Source organism: Biomphalaria glabrata, chromosome 5, assembly GCF_947242115.1.
Source record: "Biomphalaria glabrata chromosome 5, xgBioGlab47.1, whole genome shotgun sequence".
NCBI classification, from domain to species: domain Eukaryota; kingdom Metazoa; phylum Mollusca; class Gastropoda; family Planorbidae; genus Biomphalaria; species Biomphalaria glabrata.
Window position 1 is genome coordinate 978428 of NC_074715.1, and position 16573 is coordinate 995000.

The window sequence follows — 16573 nt, forward strand, 5'->3', positions numbered from 1 at the left end:
ATATTTTGTAAAATAAAAAGCAATATTTTGTAGAAACCTTTTCTACACACTTTAGGGCTGAATTTTAAATTAAAAGCTACGTGATATCATCAATTTTTTTTTAAAACATTGTCTCTATGCACACTATCACTTTTCCCTGATAGTTTAGCAGAGCGGTCAGTTTCAAAGTTAGGATTGCATTGAGCGAGAAGCAGTGAATAGTTTAGATATAGATTAGACGCAGTTCAATAAATGGAAAGTTTTTTTGTTTATATTTTTGTAGCTTTAAAAAATATCCTACTTGACGTCATCAATTTTGAAGTCTCATTTTGTTTAATCTTAGTGCACCGGAAATGGTTTATTAAGGTCTGATGCCGGAACTAAATAAAGAATACATCTAATTGTATACACTCACTAATCACATAATGTGTAGGATAATGACTGATCACGTAATAATATATGTATATCCTAGACAAACTCTCTAAGTATAAAGACAAAGTTTAAATTGTTGTCTAGATTTTGATCTAGATCTAGATAGAATCTGGAAACAATGAAAATGCTGTCCAACTTTCGCTCAAGATAAACCTACACGCGTTAATGATTAATGTCACTGATGCAGACATCAACCAACTCAGAACTATTTCTGTGGTTTATCTGTTTAGCCACAGAAATACATAAAGGTAGGAAAGGAATCTCGTTTTGAATGCCAGGTGTGATTAATGAATACATAAGAAATATTTTGTAGAGCTATTCTACGCTTTGGGATCGGGCTGGCGAAGTGGTGAAGCGCTTGGCTTCTGAGAAATGAATTTTAGGGCGCCCCTGTGTACACTGTACACACATTTACAACGATAGGTCTCTATTGAACCAGTTAATGTGCTATACTGTTATTTCGGCCAAAAAGCTTCCAAAAAGCTTGGCGATGACGTATTCATTCTTTTCCCAATAGGCTACTGTGCATTTACATCGGGTGGCCGTGGGAAATCCTGCGTTTAAAAAAACGCGGGAGTATTTTTTCATTATTTACTTTGAAAACATGTGCTGATTTTTCTTCCGCGAAAGTCAGATCTGCAAACGTCAAGCGACAACTGTAGCTCCAATGTTAAAGAATATCAATTTGGCTTCACCATTCGGACCGCGCATCGGGAGAGAAGATACATAATATTATTAGTGCAAAGCGACAAGCCAGGAAACTTCCGTGACTGGATCCATCTGTGACCGTCTTAGCAACTATTTGGTTGTCCGGAACAACCAATTTTCGTAAATGAGAAGAAGATTATCAGTTTTATTTATTAGAAGAGGGATTTCAAAAAGTTGTTTGGCGTTAGTAGATTTTTCATATAAAATTCTGGCGACGATTTGTAAGAAAATTAAAGTAATGTAGGTCGATTTCTTTTTCAAAACAAAATCCGGAACATTCTTTACCGATTAAACAAATTTTGTTATGTTTCGGCAAGAAAATTAACTGTAAAATAAGTCTTAAAAGGGATTTTCAATAATCGTTTCTAGTAAATTACTTTCTTATTTTAAAATCCTGAACAACCTATTGTCGATATTTTTGAAAAAATAAAGTCATTTAAAATACATTTGTTTTAAGTTGAAAATACGGAACAATTTAATATCGATAAATAAACTATAGTGACGTATTGTCAAAGAATATAAGTGCTATATTAGTCAATTAAGCGATTTCAAACAATTATTTGACATAATTTATTTTTTATAAAACAATATCCGGATTAACTTTATAGCTAATGAAATATAAGTCAGTACAGAGATTTGTATTTAGCGTTTATATCCTATTAACATTGAAAAACCGTAACAACATATTATTGATCATGTGTTTTTGCAACGTTTAAGCATGGAAATTAAATGTAATATAAGTTAGAAGAGCAAACAAACATTGGTTGGTATTGATTTTTTTTTTCACAAAACACTCGGAACAATAAAACTTTTGAGATGTTTCGGAAGGAACTTTAAAGGTTAAATCAGATTTTCAATAGCTTTTAGAGTTGTTGTTTTTGTTATCTGAACGTGACAGACAGACCGGCCGGCAAACAAAATGCACAAAACAATAAGCGTCTTTAACCTGATATGGGCACTAAACAAAAAATAAATAAAATCTGATTATTTTTTAAATTTTGAGGAAACTGATTAGTACCATGTTGTGCCGCTACTTGTTACGCTTCTGCACGAAAATCACTGCATGTATCTAGGAGTTGGTTTTCCGTGCGCCTTTAGGCGCTCAGTAAACACAACTCTGCCCGAGTGGGGTGTCGAACCTCGAGCCTCCTTCTAGGTAGCCAAGCCAAGCCAAGTTCAAGCGCACTAATATTTAGGCCTATATTTTTGTGAACATTTCTTCTACATTTTATAAATATATTCGACTTAGTGATACTAAAAATACAAAAAAAAAATGTCTTTCTTTGGTAACATATTGTAACATTACCTCCCTTACATTTATGTAATTGTTTTAGAATTGGTGTATTTTTATGAAAAAAATCGCTTGTATAATTAATTTTATAAATTAAACGGTTTGCTTTTATAAAACCAAAAGCTGCATCTCATGGTGAAAAAATATTTTTCATTTCTCTTTTAGTTTTCGAGATCTGGGTGTGACAGACGGACATTTTGCACATCTATATAAGCGGGGGCCGCTAAAAATGTATTAACTATTAGATTTAATTGCTTAAAATCGATTCTAAAACTGAAGTAGATTCTATCTCTTTCTAATATTGCATAATCTGTTTTAGTGGTTCTCAGATTATATTATCTCTTAGGGCGGTTCTCAGAGTATATTATCTCTTACAGTGATTGTCAGATTGTATTAACTTTTACAGTGGTTCTCAGATTGTATTATCTCTGGTTGTCAGATTGTGTATTATCTCTTACAGTGGTTCGCAGATTGTATTATCTCTTAGGATGGTTATCAGATTGCATTATTTCTTATAGTAATGTTCCGATTATATTATCTCTTAGGATGGTTATCAGATTGCATTATTTCTTATAGTAATGTTCAGATTATATTATATCTTAGGATGGTTATCAGATTGCATTATTTCTAATAGTAATGTTCAGATTATATTATATCTTAGGATGGTTATCAGATTGCATTATTTCTAATAGTAATGTTCAGATTATATTATCTCTTAGGATGGTTATCAGATTGCATTATCTCTTAAAGTAATGTTCAGATTGTATATCTTACAGTGATTCTCAGATTGTATTTTTTCTTACATTGGTCCTCAAATTGTATTATCACTTACAGTGGTTGTCAGATTGTATTATCTCTTATAGTAATAGTCAAATTGTATTATCTCTTTGGGTGGTTATCAGATTCTATTATCTCTTTCAGACATTGTAAGATTGCAAGATTGTAAGATCTCTTAGAGCGGTTATTATACAGTATTATCTCTTATAGTAGAGGAATCTACGAATGGATGAATGAATGAATGGATAGAGGAATCTACGGATGAATGAATGAATGATTGAATAGAGGAATCTACGGATGGATGGATGAATGAATGAATAAATTGATAGGTGAATGGATGGATGGATGAATGAATGAATGGATAGATGAATCTACGGATGAATGAATGAATGAATAAATTGAAAGTTAAAAGGAAGGATGGATGAATGAATGAATGGATAGAGGAATCTACGGATGGATGGATGGACGAATGATGAATGGGTAGAGGAATCTACGAATGAATGAATGAATGAATAAATAAATTGATAGGTGAATGGATGGATGGATGGATGAATGAATGAATAGATAGAGGAATCTAAGGATGGATGAATGAATGAATAAATAAATTGATAGGTGAATGGATGGATGGATGGATGAATGAATGAATGGATAGAGGAATCTACGGATGGATGAATGAATGAATGGATAGGTGAATGAAAGGATGGATGAATGAATAAATGAATAAATTGATAGGTGAATGGAAGGATGGATGAATGAATGAATGGATAGAGAAATCTACTGATGAATGAATAAATGAATGAATAAATGGATAGGTGAATGGAAGGAAGGATGAATGAATGAATGGATAGAGGAATCTACGGATGGATGAATGAATGAATGGATAGGGGAATCTACGGATGAATGAATGAATGAATAGAGGAATCTACGGATAAATGAATGAATGAATAGATAGAGGAATCTACGGATGGATGAATGAATGAATGAATAAATGGATTGGTGAATGGATGGATGGATAAATGAATGGATGGATAGATGAATCTATGGATGGATGAATGAATGAATGAATAAATGGATAGGTGAATGGATGGATGGATGAATGAATGGATGGATAGATAAATCTACGGATGGATGAATAAATGAATAAATTAATAAGTGAATGGATGGATGGATGAATGAATGAATGGATAGAGGAATCTAGGGATGGATGGATGGATGAATACATGAAAGGATAGAGGAATCTACGGATGAATGAATGAATGAATGAATAAATTGATAGGTGACTGGAAGGATGGATGAATGAATGAATGGATAGAGGAATCTACGGATGGATGAATGAATGAATGAATAAATTGATAGGTCAATGGATGGATGGATGGATGAATGAATGAATGGATAGAGGAATCTACGGATGGATGAATGAATGAATGGATAGAGGAATCTACGGATGGATAAATGAAAGAATGAATAAATGGATAGGTGAATGGATGGATGGATGGATGAATAAATGAATGGATAGGTGAATGAAAGGATGGATGAATGAATGAATAAATTGATAGGTAAATGGATGGATGGATGAATGAATGAATGGATAGATGAATCTACGGATGAATGAATGAATGAATGAATAAATTGATAGGTGAATGGGAGGATGGATGAATGAATGAATGGATAGAGGAATCTACTGATGAATGAATGAATGAATGAATAAATTGATAGGTGAATGGGAGGATGGATGAATAAATTAATGGATAGAGGAATCTACGGATGGATGAATGAATGAATGAATAAATTGATAGGTGAATGGATGGATGGATGAATGAATGAATGAATGGATAGAGCAATCTACGGATGGATGAATGAATGAAAGGATAGAGGAATCTACGGATGGATGAATGAATGAATGAATGGATAGAGGAATCTACGGATGGATGAATGAATGAATGAAAGGATAGAGGAATCTACGGATGGATGAATGAATGAATGAAAGGATAGAGGAATCTACGGATGGATGAATGAATGAATGAAAGGATAGAGGAATCTACGGATGGATGAATGAATGAATGGATAGAGGAATGTACGGATGAATGAATGAATGAATGAATAAATTGATAGGTGAATGGAAGGATGGATGAATGAATGAATGGATAGGGGAATGTACGGATGAATGAATGAATAAATTGATAGGTGAATGGAAGGATGGATGAATGAATGAATGCATAAATTGATAGGTGAATGGAAGGATGGATGAATGAATGAATGGATAGAGGAATGTACGGATGAATGAATGAATAAATTGATAGGTGAATGGAAGGATGGATGAATGAATGAATGGATAGAGGAATGTACGGATGGATGAAAGAATGAATGAATAAATTGATAGGTGAATGGATGGATGGATGAATGAATGGATAGAGGAATCTACGGATGGATGGATGGATGAATGAATGAATGGATAGAGGAATGTACGGATGGATGAAAGAATGAATGAATAAATTGATAGGTGAATGGAAGGATGGATGAATGAATGAATGGATAGAGGAATGTACGGATGGATGAAAGAATGAATGAATAAATTGATAGGTGAATGGATGGATGGATGAATGAATGGATAGAGGAAACTACGGATTGATGTATGGATGAATGAATGAATGGATATAGGAATCTACGGATGAATGAATAAATAAATTGATAGGTGAATGGAAGGATGGATGGATGAATGAATAAATAAATTGATAGGTGAATGGAAGGATGGATGGATGAATGAATAAATAAATTGATAGGTGAATGGAAGGATGGATGAATGAATGAATGGATAGAGGAATCTACGGATGAATGAATGAATAAATTGATAGGTGAATGGAAGGATGGATGGATGAATGAATAAATAAATTGATAGGTGAATGGAAGGATGGATGAATGAATGAATGGATAGAGGAATCTACGGATGAATGAATGAATAAATTGATAGGTGAATGGAAGGATGGATGGATGAATGAATAAATAAATTGATAGGTGAATGGAAGGATGGATGAATGAATGAATGGATAGAGGAATCTACGGATGAATGAATAAATAAATTGATAGGTGAATGGAAGGATGGATGGATGAATGAATAAATAAATTGATAGGTGAATGGAAGGATGGATGAATGAATGAATGGATAGAGGAATCTACGGATGAATGAATAAATAAATTGATAGGTGAATGGAAGGATGGATGAATGAATGAATGAATAAATTGATAGGTGAATGGAAGGATGGATGAATGAATGAATGGATAGAGGAATCTACGGATGAATGAATGAATGAATGAATAAATTGATAGGTGAATGGAAGGATGGATGAATGAATGAATGGATAGAGGAATGTACGGATGGATGAAAGAATGAATGAATAAATTGATAGGTGAATGGATGGATGGATGAATGAATGGATAGAGGAATCTACGGATGGATGGATGGATGAATGAATGAATGGATAGAGGAATGTACGGATGGATGAATGAATGAATGGATAGAGGAATGTACGGATGGATGAAAGAATGAATGAATAAATTGATAGGTGAATGGATGGATGGATGAATGTATGGATAGAGGAATCTACGGATGGATGGATGGATGAATGAATGAATGGATATAGGAATCTACGGATGAATGAATAAATAAATTGATAGGTGAATGGAAGGATGGATGGATGAATGAATAAATAAATTGATAGGTGAATGGAAGGATGGATGAATGAATGAATGGATAGAGGAATCTACGGATGATTGAATGAATAAATTGATAGGTGAATGGAAGGATGGATGGATGAATGAATAAATAAATTGATAGGTGAATGGAAGGATGGATGAATGAATGAATGGATAGAGGAATCTACGGATGAATGAATAAATAAATTGATAGGTGAATGGAAGGATGGATGGATGAATGAATAAATAAATTGATAGGTGAATGGAAGGATGGATGAATGAATGAATGGATAGAGGAATCTACGGATGAATGAATGAATAAATTGATAGGTGAATGGAAGGATGGATGAATGAATGATTGGATAGAGGAATGTACGGATGGATGAAAGAATGAATGAATAAATTGATAGGTGAATGGAAGGATGGATGAATGAATGAATGGATAGAGGAATGTACGGATGGATGAAAGAATGAATGAATAAATTGATAGGTGAATGGATGGATGGATGAATGAATGGATAGAGGAATCTACGGATGGATGGATGGATGAATGAATGAATGGATAGAGGAATGTACGGATGGATGAAAGAATGAATGAATAAATTGATAGGTGAATGGAAGGATGGATGAAAGAATGAATGAATAAATTGATAGGTGATTGGATGGATGGATGAATAAATTAATGGATAGAGGAATCTACGGATGGATGGATGGATGAATGAATGAATGGATAGAGGAATGTACGGATGGATGAAAGAATGAATGAATAAATTGATAGGTGAATGGAAGGATGGATGAAAGAATGAATGAATAAATTGATAGGTGATTGGATGGATGGATGAATAAATTAATGGATAGAGGAATCTACGGATGGATGAATGAATGAATGAATAAATTGATAGGTGAATGGATGGATGGATGGATGAATGAATGAATGAATGGATAGAGGAATCTACGGATGGATGAATGAATGAAAGGATAGAGGAATCTACGGATGGATGAATGAATGAATGAATGGATAGAGGAATCTACGGATGGATGAATGAATGAATGAAAGGATAGAGGAATCTACGGATGGATGAATGAATGAATGAAAGGATAGAGGAATCTACGGATGGATGAATGAATGAATGAAAGGATAGAGGAATCTACGGATGGATGAATGAATGAATGGATAGAGGAATGTACGGATGAATGAATGAATGAATGAATAAATTGATAGGTGAATGGAAGGATGGATGAATGAATGAATGGATAGAGGAATGTACGGATGAATGAATGAATGAATGAATAAATTGATAGGTGAATGGAAGGATGGATGAATGAATGAATGAATAAATTGATAGGTGAATGGAAGGATGGATGAATGAATGAATGGATAGAGGAATGTACGGATGAATGAATGAATGAATGAATAAATTGATAGGTGAATGGAAGGATGGATGAATGAATGAATGGATAGAGGAATGTACGGATGGATGAAAGAATGAATGAATAAATTGATAGGGGAATGGATGGATGGATGAATGAATGGATAGAGGAATCTACGGATGGATGGATGGATGAATGAATGAATGGATAGAGGAATGTACGGATGGATGAAAGAATGAATTAATAAATTGATAGGTGAATGGAAGGATGGATGAATGAATGAATGGATAGGGGAATGTACGGATGGATGAAAGAATGAATGAATAAATTGATAGGTGAATGGAAGGATGGATGAATGAATGAATGGATAGAGGAATGTACGGATGGATGAAAGAATGAATGAATAAATTGATAGGTGAATGGATGGATGGATGAATGAATGGATAGAGGAATCTACGGATGGATGGATGGATGAATGAATGAATGGATAGAGGAATGTACGGATGGATGAATGAATGAATGGATAGAGGAATGTACGGATGGATGAAAGAATGAATTAATAAATTGATAGGTGAATGGATGGATGGATGAATGTATGGATAGAGGAATCTACGGATGGATGGATGGATGAATGAATGAATGGATATAGGAATCTACGGATGAATGAATAAATAAATTGATAGGTGAATGGAAGGATGGATGGATGAATGAATAAATAAATTGATAGGTGAATGGAAGGATGGATGGATGAATGAATAAATAAATTGATAGGTGAATGGAAGGATGGATGAATGAATGAATGGATAGAGGAATCTACGGATGAATGAATGAATAAATTGATAGGTGAATGGAAGGATGGATAGATGAATGAATAAATAAATTGATAGGTGAATGGAAGGATGGATGAATGAATGAATGGATAGAGGAATCTACGGATGAATGAATAAATAAATTGATAGGTGAATGGAAGGATGGATGGATGAATGAATAAATAAATTGATAGGTGAATGGAAGGATGGATGAATGAATGAATGGATAGAGGAATCTACGGATGAATGAATGAATAAATTGATAGGTGAATGGAAGGATGGATGAATGAATGATTGGATAGAGGAATGTACGGATGGATGAAAGAATGAATGAATAAATTGATAGGTGAATGGAAGGATGGATGAATGAATGAATGGATAGAGGAATGTACGGATGGATGAAAGAATGAATGAATAAATTGATAGGTGAATGGATGGATGGATGAATGAATGGATAGAGGAATCTACGGATGGATGGATGGATGAATGAATGAATGGATAGAGGAATGTACGGATGGATGAAAGAATGAATGAATAAATTGATAGGTGAATGGAAGGATGGATGAAAGAATGAATGAATAAATTGATAGGTGATTGGATGGATGGATGAATAAATTAATGGATAGAGGAATCTACGGATGGATGGATGGATGAATGAATGAATGGATAGAGGAATGTACGGATGGATGAAAGAATGAATGAATAAATTGATAGGTGAATGGAAGGATGGATGAAAGAATGAATGAATAAATTGATAGGTGATTGGATGGATGGATGAATAAATTAATGGATAGAGGAATCTACGGATGGATGAATGAATGAATGAATAAATTGATAGGTGAATGGATGGATGGATGGATGAATGAATGAATGAATGGATAGAGGAATCTTCGGATGGATGAATGAATGAAAGGATAGAGGAATCTACGGATGGATGAATGAATGAATGAATGGATAGAAGAATCTAAGGATGGATGAATGAATGAATGAAAGGATAGAGGAATCTACGGATGGATGAATGAATGAATGAAAGGATAGAGGAATCTACGGATGGATGAATGAATGAATGAAAGGATAGAGGAATCTACGGATGGATGAATGAATGAATGGATAGAGGAATGTACGGATGAATGAATGAATGAATGAATAAATTGATAGGTGAATGGAAGGATGGATGAATGAATGAATGGATAGAGGAATGTACGGATGAATGAATGAATGAATGAATAAATTGATAGGTGAATGGAAGGATGGATGGATGAATTAATAAATAAATTGATAGGTGAATGGAAGGATGGATGAATGAATGAATGGATAGAGGAATCTACGGATGAATGAATAAATAAATTGATAGGTGAATGGAAGGATGGATGGATGAATGAATAAATAAATTGATAGGTGAATGGAAGGATGGATGAATGAATGAATGGATAGAGGAATCTACGGATGAATGAATGAATAAATTGATAGGTGAATGGAAGGATGGATGAATGAATGATTGGATAGAGGAATGTACGGATGGATGAAAGAATGAATGAATAAATTGATAGGTGAATGGATGGATGAATGAATGAATGGATAGAGGAATGTACGGATGGATGAAAGAATGAATGAATAAATTGATAGGTGAATGGATGGATGAATGAATGAATGGATAGAGGAATCTACGGATGGATGGATGGATGAATGAATGAATGGATAGAGGAATGTACGGATGGATGAAAGAATGAATGAATAAATTGATAGGTGAATGGAAGGATGGATGAAAGAATGAATGAATAAATTGATAGGTGAATGGATGGATCAATGAATGAATAGATAGAGGAATCTACGGATGGATGGATGAATGAATGAATGGATAGGTGAATGAAAGGATGGATGAATAAATGAATGAATAAATTGATAGGTGAATGGAAGGATGGATGAATGAATGAATGGATAGAGGAATCTACGGATGGATGAATGAATGAATGAATAAATGGATAGGTGAATGGATGGATGGATAAATGAATGGATGGATAGATGAATTTATGGATGGATGAATAAATGAATGAATAAATGGATAGGTGAATGTATGGATGGATGAATGAATGGATGGATAGATAAATCTACGGATGGATGAATAAATGAATAAATTAATAAGTGAATGGATGGATGACTGAATGAATGAATGGATAGAGGAATCTACGGATGGATGAATGAATGAATGGATAAAGAAATCTACGGATGAATGAATGAATGAATAAATACAGGAATCTACGGATAAATGGATGAATGAATGAATGGATAGAGAAATCTACGAATGGATGGATGGATGAATGAATGAATGGATAGAGAAATCTACGGATGAATGAATGAATGAATGAATGAATTGATAGGTGAATAAAAGAATGGATGAATAAATGAATGGATAGAGGAATCTACGGATGGATGAATGAATGAATGAATAAATTGATAGGTGAATGGACGGAAGGATGGATGAATGAATAAATGGATAGAAAAATCTACGGATGGATGAATGAATGAATGGATAGAGGAATCTACGGATGGATGAATGAATGAATGAATAAATGGATAGGTGAATGAATAGATTGTATTATCACATATAGCGGTTCTCACATTTTATTATTCTTAAACTCTAGGTTTGTTCTTCATGCACAGTATAGTCAGTATCAGGGACCTGTCAAAGTCGGTCAGCTGTGAATCTGGTCTACTAGCCGGAGTTGACAGTATAGAGTTTGAAGTCACTCTAACTCTCTCCAACCAAAGCAATGCTCAGCCATTCATCCTAGAAGCTGAGAACCAACAGAACAAACTCACATTTATGGTAAGTTTTTCATGTGTGACTGTCTTAATCTACTCTACACTTATTAGAATCATTGAACGAAAAAATTATGAGCTTGATACTTCTTCTTTTCTCAAAGGTCTGTCGATTTCTATGTAGGACAAACACTCTCGATTAATTGTTTAAAAAGTTTAATTTAATATGTAAATGAGATCAAGATATTGTTGCGACATCAGCTTATTGTGTTGAGAATAGAAACATTGTAATATCTGAAGCATTATTTTTTTTTTGTATTGTGTGATTTGAAAAATCTGCAATGATTCCTATAGAAGTTATTGTTATTTGTGAATTTGAACGCGCATAAGATTTATTCATTTATCCATTTAAAATATGACTTCTTTGATCTTAGGTTGTTTTTTTTACAAAGCTTATATCAACTCACTCTGTCTGTCTGTCTGGCCAAGAGTTAGTACATGTTATTTCTCCAACACCAAATCTCGGATCAAGCTAAAATTTTACACAATTATTTCTTTTACCTGACAACACAAGAATCAAACAAACAAAAAAACCCCAATTAGTTAATTAACTATTGGTTATAAATTACTTATATCAAACACGGAAAAGAAATAGTACCTGACTAAAGTGGTGGTATAAGCTGAATTAGTCCCCTTTCCAAGGGAAAGAAATAGTACTTGACTGAAGTGATGGTAAAAGCTGAATTATTCCACTTTATAGATTGTGTCGTCTTAGGCCTATTACAAATTTAATTACATGACTGATCCAAACTAATTGATACACTTAATAGGGCCTATATATATATAAGTTATTTTTTAATTTTTTTTTTTTTTAAATGTTTATAAAAATACATTGTGCCCCTGAAATGAAATTGAAATGGCAAGAGATAAGTATAAAACTATTTGAAGTCAAAGATGAAGGGAGAAAAGAATGTAACACTACGCGTTTATGTTTTTTAAAACTCTTGACTGAGATAAATCTTACCTTTAGATATGAATTAAACTCCTAATAACCCAGTTAAATCTACTCGTGGGTCTGAATCAGGGGCGCACTGGCTATATTTCTATATAGGCATATGGGAAACTGCTCGGTCGGCCGATACCCTACGGGACGGTGGGTACGCCTCAGAAAGGACAGCTTTGAAAGACAGAATTTAAAGATTATATAATACTGGCTCTGGAATTCTCTTTTTATAAAAGATCTTTTACAGTGTTATACCAGCCTAACACATTTTCCGTAATAATAGAATAATGCAGTGATGCCCAAAATACGGCCCGCGGGCCAGATTCGGCCCGCGACGTGGTTCCATCCGGCCCGCCGAGATGTCGGCACAAAGTGTAGACACACCCCTCCAAAAACAAAAGGTCAAATTATGTTGTTCTTGTAAAGAAAGTGTGGCTGTTTAAAAAAAAAAAAGAACAATATCTAAACGTCATTATGAAACAAATATGACGGCATTCTTGGTTTGAGCCGCGAATAAAAAGATTGTTAAACTACGCCTACAGATTGGAGATCGATGGAAATATTTAGCAAAAAAAGCGGCAAGAAAATGAGTTGGTGATAAAACTACCTACAATGTTGCTTTTATTGTAAGTAGGCCTACAGAAATTAAACCATTTTCTTATGCGTGAAAAAAATTACGACAGATATCCAATTTCTTAATGTAACTACTAGATCCACGGGTTTCTAATCAAATAGTCTCAAATTCAGATAAATTTCATTTCGTTTTTTTTTTGTTTTTTTTTGTGCATTTTCGTTCATGTGGCCCGCGACACGAGTGTCGGAAATTAAAACGGCCCGCATGTCGAATTTGATTGGGCATCACTGGAATAATGGATCAGGCTAAACTCTGATGCCATGCTTCCGGTGAGTTTCAATCACTTCATACTGTGCAATTAAGACTGGGCTGTATTCTATGGTATTGCCAGGGCCTATTTTGACACCTAATCCGAGCTGACTTGACACCGTGTTGACAAAGTTCGATAACTCTTTAGGTCTGCTCCCTATCCTATGAAACCATGACGTCCTGTGAGCCCAAGAGAACACAAGAATGTAGCTGCAAATCCTTTACGAACACGACCTACATTTTGACTGTTAAGAAACTGGCTTTAAAAGACTTAAGTCAGACAATCATCAAAACATCGAATTCACAAAATTTTCAAATTCCAGAAATATTCGGTATTGTATTAGAATAATATTAGATTTTTGGCATTTTTTAGATTTCTTTCTTTTTTTTTTTTAATATATTAAATCACTTGCTTTTTGTTTTTTGTTTCATTTCGCGTTTAGTTCATCTTTTTGTTTTAGTTGACTTTAAGTGTAACTTGTGTTAATAGTTAAATGTATGAATGATTAGTTTAACGCTAAGGTCATCCAGACAAGAGAAGTCAGGTGACAGCTGCCCTATCTGCAGAAGCGTAGCTAGGGTTGGGTGAGGGAGGGGGAGTATTTAAAAAAAACGGGCCCCCACTTGAGGGGGGGGGCCCAAATGAGTGGGGTTTTTTTACATTAAATATTAAATATTACGCAAAATGCAGGGGACCCCAAAAGATGTCAAGCCCCCGGGTCCCTAAATGATGACAAACTCCTAGCTACGCCACTGCCTATCAGGTATCCCTAAAACAAATGCATTCTTTTGCCTGAAATGAGGCTTGTTTAGTCGCAGCAGGTTCTGTCCTGATTCAGATGAAGAAACCACATATATATGGAGGCGCGTTGGCCGAGCGGTATAGCGCTTAGTTTCCGATCCGGGGTTCCTTGGTTCCAATGCTGGTGAAGACAGGGGTTTTTAATTTCGGGATCTCTGAGCGCCCTTGAGTACCTGACATTAGCTGGGGGAAAGTAACGACGGTTGGTCGTTGTGCTGGCCACATGACACCCTTGTTAACGTGGGACACAGAAACAGATGATTTTTACATCATCTGCCCCATAGATCGTAAGGTCTGAATGGAAATTTTTTTTAGGAGGATGGAGCAGCGCGGTAAAGATAAAATAATTATCTTCTGAATTCAATTGTCTAAACTGCTCTATACCTAGGGGTATATATCATTCGTTCTAGGCAAATCTTAAGAATTATTCATAAGTTAGTTAGGTCAATAAAGCCAATATGACCAGCAGTAGCTCAATTAAAATAAGGGGTTACTGGAGTGCGAAATTAATTTTTTTTTATTTTTGCTTTAACTTAATAACTTTTGTTTTATTATATCATATGACAACTCAGTAATAAAAAATATATATTGAATGTTGTCTAATGTTTCCGGGTTGCCATGGTAATGGCGGCCATCTTGAAAATAAACAAAAATTAGTTCATATAGGAAAATTCTAAAATTTTTCAAAATAGATAAATTTCAAAGCTAAAAATACTTACATCTTAAAGTATAAAGGTGGCTGGAAGTAGCTAGCTAGATTTTATACATTTTCCCTTAGTATTGTGCATTTTATGATTTTTAAAAAAAGGGTGATTTTTTTCCTGTAAAATGCATCCACATTTTTTTTCCCAAAAGATCATATATTAAAAACTTCTTCAGCTAAAGTCATTAAAACTAGCTGATTCTCTGTATTATTTATCTCTGAATATGTGTACCAAATTTGACACATTTATCTCTATTAGTTCTAGAGATTTTAGAAATATATTACGGGGGGGGGAGGGGTCACTAAAAATGCATTCACTCAAAAACAGTGAATTTGTATTAAGAAAAATATGGAAAATAGTGTTCACCATGCATCATTAAAATGCTTTTTTTCAATAAAAAATGCTATTTTTTAGAAAATTTTTGGTGCCAGTTTATAAAATACACGTCCACCTATTTAATTACACCAAAATTGAAAAATCAATTTTTTTACCCAAAATCGAATCCAGTAACCCCATTATTAAAAAAAAACTTAATTCGGCTTCTGTCAGAATATTAAGGACTGTTTTGAACTCAATTAAATTTAATTATTGAATGTTTAAGAAAAACATTTTAAATACACATTCTGATGTTTGTAATTTCTGAAAGTTTAACATTGATAAACATTATTTTACTATGAACTAGATTAGTTTTAGCATATAGTTTAACCTTTTTTTCCTATAATTTTTTTTTTACATGTTCATAGTTATTTTTGTAAAACTCAAATCTTCTAAAGGCGAAGAGTTGGCAACATTACAAATAAATCAGAAATCGGTCAGCTTCACAAACTGCCATGTCAATCTAGAAAGTAATTATGAATTCCAATTTGAATTTTGTACCAAAAACCTGAACGCGCCAACTCTTCAGGTCAAGGTCGGCAACTGGAGCTCATCCGATACAAAAGACGACTGTGTGAGGAATGCTCGGAAATTGGCTATCGGCGAGACGTCTGCACAGTTTAAATATCATGACCTATGTAAACGTGGCAAAACGCTTGTCTGCACCGTTACTGGTAAGTTAGTATTTTAAAGTATTTGTGCGTGACCTTGACATTGAGTATCCAGACTTGACCTTGAGTTATATTTTGTAGTGTCCTGAAGACATTGGAATGCACTTCTTTTTTGAACGTAGGCCAATTTATGCAGTAGCCTACACTTGCATTGAGAAGCCTTACTGGGTTTAATTTTTAGATGTATTTATGTATTACCTTGACCTTCACCCAGAGACTTGACTATATTTACACATTACCTTGACCTTGAGATTTACTACTGCACTTCGGTTTCTCAAATACTAAATCTCTCATTGAGACCATTCATATTTTTGTTTC

At 34.1% G+C, this 16573-nt stretch overlaps 1 protein-coding gene across 2 annotated transcripts in view; it reads left to right on the forward strand.

The window, feature by feature from the left end:
• The first annotated feature begins 305 nt into the window (after positions 1-305).
• LOC106063710 (uncharacterized) overlaps positions 306-16573 on the forward strand; it is a 24295-nt gene continuing 8027 nt past the window's right edge. The window contains exons 1-4 of one of the 2 annotated variants that reach the window (XM_056030575.1): positions 316-659; positions 11700-11884; positions 13852-14035; positions 15983-16258. In XM_056030575.1, coding sequence (XP_055886550.1) covers positions 584-659; positions 11700-11884; positions 13852-14035; positions 15983-16258 — 721 coding nt within the window. In that variant the 5' untranslated portion in view covers positions 316-583. Of the gene's footprint in view, positions 660-11699; positions 11885-13851; positions 14036-15982; positions 16259-16573 lie in introns of both variants that reach the window. The other variant, XM_056030576.1, reaches the window with a different exon arrangement.